Source organism: Penaeus chinensis, chromosome 21, assembly GCF_019202785.1.
Source record: "Penaeus chinensis breed Huanghai No. 1 chromosome 21, ASM1920278v2, whole genome shotgun sequence".
NCBI classification, from domain to species: Eukaryota; Metazoa; Arthropoda; class Malacostraca; order Decapoda; family Penaeidae; genus Penaeus; species Penaeus chinensis.
Window position 1 is genome coordinate 22,859,289 of NC_061839.1, and position 7,500 is coordinate 22,866,788.

The following is a 7,500-nucleotide window of genomic DNA, read 5'->3' on the forward strand; positions in this document are numbered from 1 at the left end:
GTGACACGGAAATAGGGTCGTTATGTTGATGGTGTGACTTAAGTGGCGTTCGGTAATTGCTTTATTAAATCAAGAACAAAATGTGGTACTTTGAATAATTTATGCACAAGAACAATTAGTAGAAAATATTTTTTCGTCTCTCTCTCTCTCTCTCTCTCTCTCTCTCTCTCTCTCTCTCTCTCTCTCTCTCTCTCTCTCTCTCTCTCTATCTCTATCTCTATCTCTATCTCTCCTTCTCTCCCTCTCTCCTCTCTCTCCTTCTCTCTCCTTCTCTCTCTCTCTCTCTCTCTCTCTCTCTCTCTCTCTCTCTCTCTCTCTCTCTCTCTCTCTCTCTCTCTCTCTCTCTCTCTCTCCCCGATCCTCGTCCCGCTTAGTTTCTCCTCTTCTTCTGCCAATTATCTTAACGACAATTAATTGCATTTAATTATAGCCTAGAGGGTGTTAACCTCTGCATAGTGAAGGATGTATGTAATACACTGTGCTTCCCCCTTCCCCCTCCCCCCCTCCCCCACGCTCTACTTGTTTCACCCCCTCCCCCCCTTCATCACCCCAAACTCCCCCTCCTCATCTCGTGTCTCTCGGCCTCTCCTTTCGCTCCAATTATTTCTTTTCGCCAGCTTTCTCCATCTCCTCTTCTTCCCCCTTCGTATCCTTGTGTGATTTAGGACTTAATCGTCTCTACATGCTTCCTTCACTTTTTTTTTGTCTTTGTCTCTTTCTTCTCTTCCCTTTTTTTTCTCTTCTCTTCTCTTCTCTTCTTTCCGCTCCTCTCCTCTCCTCTCCTCTCCTCTCCTCTCTTCTCCTCTCATCTTTCTACAACTTTTTATGTACGTTATATCTTCATATATTTCACCGTGAATCTCAATATTCATGTTTTATTTTTTTTGTTTCACTTACCATCGTCCCCACATTGCTCTGAATCTATACTTCCAGCCCCTCCCTTATCCCTTATTTCACCCCCTACCCCCACATCATCACCCCCCCCCTCCCCTCTTCACCGTCTCCCTTCTCCTTCGGTCTGTGTGTGTTGACCTTTGACCTGCCGGGGAATTCACTCGTTCTTGATGATCTGTGCCTTGTCTTTGCTACGTGCTCTTTCTCTCTCTCTCTCCTCTCCTCTCCTCTCCTCTCCTCTCCTCTCCTCTCCTCTCCTCTCCTCTCCTCTCCTCTCCTCTCCTCTCCTCTCCTCTCCTCTCCTCTCCTCTCTCTCTCTCTCTCTCTCTCTCTCTCTCTCTCTCTCTCTCTCTCTCTCTCTCTCTCTCTCTCTCTCTCTCTCTCTCTCTCTCCCTCTCTCCCTCTCTCTCACTCATCCTTTTGAGATGTAAGGTTTTGTCTCAATAAACTTCTCAAAGTTAGAAAAAAACGTCTGTGTATGTATGCATGTTCAAACAAGTTCATGCGAGTAACGCCGTTTTCACTTCGTTGGATAAAAGGAAATCAGTAGTCGTTTATTAAAGGAGGAAAAAGAGAGATATAGAGAGAACAGTGTGAGAAAGAGATAAACACACACACACACACGCACGCACGCACGCACGCACGCATATATATATATATATATATATATATAGAGAGAGAGAGAGAGAGAGAGAGAGAGAGAGAGAGAGAGAGAGAGAGAGAGAGAGAGAGAGAGACCCTCGTGTGCACGCAGCTCTAAGTGACGTGCCGCGCTCATCTTCCCGTGGGATGCTGTCTGGAGATAACTTGTTGCCGTGGCGGGAAGGGCCTTGTGTGTGCGTGTGCGAGGCGGAGGGACATGTTCACACACGTACAAACATTCATACATAGGCACATGCACAAACACACAGGTACACACACGCAGAGAAATAGAGAGAGGGAGCGATTGAGGGAGAGAGAGAGGGAGTGATTGAGGGAGAGAGAGAGGGAGTGATTGAGAGAGAGAGAGAGGGAGTGAGTGAGAGAGAGAGAGGGGGAGTGATTGAGGGAGAGAGAGAGGGAGTGATTGAGGGAGAGAGAGAGAGGGAGTGATTGAGGGAGAGAGAGAGGGAGTGATTGAGGGAGAGAGAGAGAGGGAGTGATTGAGGGAGAGAGAGACTTACTTGCATGTAACTCGCCATCCCCCTCGACCAAAAAAAAAAAAAATCTGCCAATTCTTTCTATATGATCATGCCTCCGCTCCATCTCTCTCTTTCTTTCTTTTTTTTTTTTTCTCTCTCTCTCTCTCTTTCTCTCTCCTCCGCCTTTCCTTATATTTTGTTTAACTTTTTCCGTGTATCTTGCTGCATTGTTTCCATCTCGCGGTGCAGTATATTCGCCCCCCCCCCCCCCCCCCCCGCTCTCTCTCTCTCTCTCTCTTTCTCTTTCTCTTTCTCTATCTCCTCTCTCTCCTCTCTCTTCTCTCTCCCCTCTCTCCCCTCTCCCCCTCTCTCCCCTCTCTCTTACACACACACACACATACACGCACGCTGCAGTGCCCTCTTCTGCGCCTCCCGTCATGTTTGCCTTTCTCATTACATCCTCCCCTCCTTATTTCGCTGTCCGTAGACCCCTTCGCGTGTAGAGGGAGAAGAAAGGAAGGGAGGGGAAAAGGAGGGAGGGATGAAGAGGAGATCGAGGGACGTAGGGGAGAAGGGAAGCAGGGAGATAAAGGGTAAGGAAGAGGAGGGATGATAGAGGGAAGGGGCGGGGAGAGGGGGTTAGGGGGGACTGGTGCTTGGGGCCTCCTCCTCCTCCCTCACGCCTTGACGTTCTGACTCCCAAGCCGACTACAAATTTCCTCCCCGTCTATGCAATGTTCAGTGTCTCCTCCGAGCTCCATCTTGCGATTACCTCATCTATAATTCATCTAGCCAGCGCCAGTGTCTGTGTGTGCCCTCCTCCCCTTCCTCCTCCTCTTCCCCGCACCCCACCCCCTTCTCTTCCTCCTTCTTCTTCACCCCACTCCTTATCCCTTCTTCTTTCCCTCACCCCACTTCCTTCCCCCTTTCTTCCCCCTCCCTTGCCCTCTCCCCACTCTCATCCCCTTTTTCTTCCCCTCGCCTTTTCCCTTCCCTCACCTCCTTCCCCTCCCCTCACCTCCTTCTTCTTCCCTTCCCTTCCCTTCCCTTCCCTTCCCTTCCCTTCCCCTCGCCCCTCTTTCTTCTTTTCTAATCCGTTCACAAAAATGAAGACAAACTTAAGGTCCTTACACTTCCGGATGTCTTCTTATATGTAATTGGAAACTTGTTAACCGAAATTTGTTTTTTTCTCTCTCTCCCTCTCCCTCCCCCTCCCTCCCTCCCTCCCTCCCTCCCTCCCTCTATCCCTTCCTCCTCCTCTCTCCCTCTCCCTCTCCTCCTTCCTTCCCTCCCTCTTCCTCTCTCCCCCTCCCTCCTCTTTCCTCCCTCCTCCTCTCCTCCTTCCTCCTCCCTCCTCCCTCCTCCCTTCACATCGCCATTACTGAGCACCAAGTACACATGAAAGCGAGCCGGAGACGCGAGTAAAGTTGCGCCGCAGGTAAATAAGTTGCGCAACTGTCCTAGCCCAGAGTCGCCCCTTCGGTGATTGGTCAGTGCAAGCAAGCGCCCATTACGAGGGATGGGAGGAGAGCAAGCAGGGGTCGTGACCATAAAAGAGAAGGCAAGAGCCGGGCCGAATGACAGGGAGGTAGATAGGCGAGCAAACGAGCGGGAGAGAGAGAGAGAGAGAGAGAGAGAGAGAGAGAGAGAGAGAGAGAGAGAGAGAGAGAGAGAGATGATGATGGAACAGTCGGGGAAGAATAGAAAAGACAGAGAGAGGGGGGGAGGAGGAAGTCACGGAGGAAAAAAATGGAGGGGTAGAGGAAAGAGGCAGACAGAGGGGGAGCGGAGACGAGGCAGGTAGAGGGGGAGGAGAGAGAAAGGGAAGAGGAGAGGGAAAGAAAGAAAAGGAGAAACAAAAAAAGCGAAGCAAACGAAGAGAGCTCAGATGTCGGCGAGGCTTGTCGGCCCAAGCATGGCGTAAATCAAAAAAAAAAAAAAGGAAGAGAAAAAAAAAGAACAGAAAATAAAAAAAACAAATGGGCAAATGTTGTCAAGGCGAAAATAAATTTGGCGAATATTGGTGGGCGGAGATGGCGCGGGGAGGAAGTAAAGGCGGCGGGAATTAGGAATTATGAGGTAATGGACGAAGGGGGGAGATGGGGGGAGGGGCAGAATGAGGCGAGGCCGAGACAACAGCGGATGGAAAGCTCAGGTAATAGAAAGGGAATGAAGATGGAAGAGTCTGGTCCCGAGAGTTTGTTTACGGGGAAGACTCGGATGAAGCCGGAGGTCCTGGACGGGGGGTAGACGAAACACCTTGGTGGGGTTGGGGGAAGGGGGTGTTTTCTCTCTCTCTCTCTCTCTCTCTCTCTCTCTCTCTCTCTCTCTCTCTCTCTCTCTCTCTCTCTCTCTCTCTCTCTCTCTCTCTCTCTCTCTCCCCCCACCCCCTTCTCTCGCCCTCTCTCCCTCCCTCCCTCCCTCCCTCCCTCCCTCCCTCCCTCCCTCCCTCTCTCCCTCTCTCTCTCTCTCTCTCTCTCTCTCTCTCTCTCTCTCTCTCTCTCTCTCTCTCTCTCTCTCTCTCTCTCTCTCTCTCTCTCTCTCTCTCTCTCTCCCCTTCTCTCGCCCTCTCTCCCTCCCTCCCTCTCTCCCTCTCTCCCTCCATCCTCTTCCTCCCTCTCTCCCTCCCTCCTCTTCCTCCCTCTCCCTCCATCCTTCTCTCCTCACCCTTCCCTCGAAATAAATGAGAGAAGACACACCAAGTCTGCAGAATGATGTTGTTGAAGAAAGGAGAATTATAATGATAGTGAGAAGAAACAGTCCAGAGATGCACAGAGGTAGAAGAGAGAGAGAGAGGATTATATATATATATATATATATATATATATATATAGAGAGAGAGAGAGAGAGAGAGAGAGAGAGAGAGAGAGAAAGAGAGAGAGGGAGAGAAGCAAGGCAAGGGAGGGGAGAGTTCTGCGGGGCGAGGGGAAAGGGAAGGCGAAAGAGGGTCGGGCGCACTCTCCTCAGCAGGTAAAGCACATACATCTATGCGGTTGGCGCAGGGAGATGGCGGTGGGGGAAGGAGGGGAAGGTGAGGGGGGGCAGTAGAAGACAGATCTTATTCTTGCGCGACTGTGCATGTTGCATGAATACTCTGGTGTGCAAGATCCTCTCCCGTGGGCGTGGGGAAAGCAGCGAGCTGGGGGAGGGGGGCGATGAAAGAGGTTGGTTGATGGGGGAAAAGGATAGGTAGGGAGAACAGGGGAAGAAAGAAAGGGAAAATGGGAGATTAAGGGAAGGGGGGGGGGGGTAGCAAAGAGTGGATTAGAACGGGAAGAAGGGGAGATAGATGAGATAGATGAAAGAGAGAGAGAGAGAGAGAGAGAGAGAGAGAGAGAGAGAGAGAGAGAGAGAGAGAGAGAGAGAGAGAGAGAGAGAGAGAGAGAAGGAGAGAGAGAAGGAGAAGGAGAAGGAGGGAGTGGGGGGAGAAAGAGTGATGGAGGGTGAAGGAGCGAGGCGAGGAAGGGCGCGGGGGGCGTGGGAAGCCGCCACCTGGACCCGCAGTTTGGTGGCGGGAATGGCGCCCGCCCGCCACTTGGCTGAGTATATTACTCTTCCCTCCGAGCTATTTATTGCTTGAAAAACACACACACTACAAAGTGCGCCTCGGCCAGGCCTCTGCGCCGCTCGCCCCCTCGCCCGCGGCGCTGCATAGGCGCTCTCTGATTGCGCTGCGCCGGGCCACTGACTCAAGATGCTGGCACGTGGTTGGTGTATGGTTTTATCATCATCTTCATCTTCATCACTATCATCACCACCATCGCCATTCGCCTGGGTAACCTCCCCCCCCCCTCTGCTCACAGAAGAAAAGAAGGTAGAACCCTCTTGTGGCAGATGTCCCCGGGTTGTTTTTTGGATGCTTGTTTTAACTTCCTCATTCACCTGTATTAGAAACGTGTTAGTAGCGGATGAAAGAAAAAGAAAAGTTACGTAGAGGAAGAGAAAGAAAGATAGGGAGAGAGGGAGGGGGAGGTGAGGTAGGGTGGGTTTGGTTGAGAGAAGGGGGTGGAGGGAGGGGTGGAGGTGGAAAGGGGTAAGGAATATATGTATATACTTCCTCCCCTTTCTTACCTGCGTATTCATTTATAAGAAAAATACCACCTCGATGTTTCGAAACCGCCTTCGAGATACAGGAAAGCATCTTAATACCCACAAGAAAATAACCTCGCATTATCAATAACTGCAATATAAGGTTATAGCCTTTTTATCGTTGTTATGAGAGTAAAGTAGCATGCTGATTACCCCCATCTCATCTCACACCTTTAATGCTTATTCTACCAGCCATGTATAAAGTTTTAATACACTATCGTTAAAATTGAGGGCTGGTTAAAAGTTTTTTTTTTTCAACAACTGCTTACACCGAAAAGTTTAATGTGACTTCCAATTAATGGCTAAATTTGGCGATCGAGGTGTTATAATCATATTAACGTGTGAATGTGTGTGTGTATGTATGTATGTATGTATGTATTAATCTTGTTTCTGACTGTGTTTGTGTGTACTTGTTACGTGCGTGTATGTAAGTTTATATGCACTGCAATCTTAAGTTGTTACTGTTTTAATTCTTCAAAATAACATGACTAGTATTATCTTTACAGCGAATAAAATGTTCTCATGTTTCTTTTGTATTTTTACAGGGTTACGAAGGATCACTCCTCAAGGTGACCAGTAAGAACGGCAAAACAGCCTCGGTGAGTGAAGTTTACAGTTATTTTTGTTGCCTCTTCTTTCTTTGTACGTTTGTTTTGTCCTTCTTCCTTTTTCAAAAAGAGGTTAGCGATCAGAGAAGTAGAACCATTATTTTAAAACTCTTGTTGCTGCTTGCTTTATATATTTTGTACAACTTGGACCAATATATCTTGTGCGTTGTCCATAGGGGGCGCGAAATCAGCCCGCCCGTGTTGCTCAACTAGGATTAGAAATGTATATTATTATTTATGTTGTATTTTAGAATATGTGTTTTGTTGTTTTGACTGACAGCTAAGAACTGATTGTCCTAATGAAATGCCTGTGCCAGAGATTCTTCTTGTTCTACGTGTTGGATTTGTCCTTTCTGCATTTAATATACATTCCTATTTCGTTGGCGATTTAAGAACTTTTTTTTTAGTGTTTCCCTTTTCTGACTATTGATAAAATACTACTGTATGGAAGCATAATCAGCTGTTAGTATTCTTGAAGAACAACTGGCCAGCTGATTGTGGTTTTCATAGAGAAGTATGTCGGCTTTTTTGCACAATTGCCGGAGAATTAACCAAATGGTTATTGCTACTGATGAAATGTCGACTGATTGTGCCATTAATGAGGAATCGGTCGGCTGTTTGTGCCAATGAGCAAATGCCTGGCTGACTGTGCCACCGACCGGGAATTGGCGATTTTTTCGTGTGTATATGTATGTGTATGTATGTATGCGTTTTGTGATGTCATGCGAAACATAGCATGGTCAGCGGAAGTGTCATGGAGGCGAAAACAGCAAAGTGAAAGATCCGAA

At 48.5% G+C, this 7,500-nt stretch overlaps 1 protein-coding gene across 13 annotated transcripts in view; it reads left to right on the forward strand.

Annotated features, from left to right (window-relative positions):
• LOC125036550 (protein couch potato-like) overlaps nt 1–7,500 on the forward strand; it is a 252,363-nt gene that overhangs the window by 206,124 nt on the left and 38,739 nt on the right. For all 13 annotated transcript variants that reach the window (XM_047629241.1, XM_047629242.1, XM_047629238.1 and 10 more), the window contains one exon: nt 6,650–6,703. In XM_047629241.1, coding sequence (XP_047485197.1) covers nt 6,650–6,703 — 54 coding nt within the window. The remainder of the gene's footprint in view (nt 1–6,649; nt 6,704–7,500) is intronic.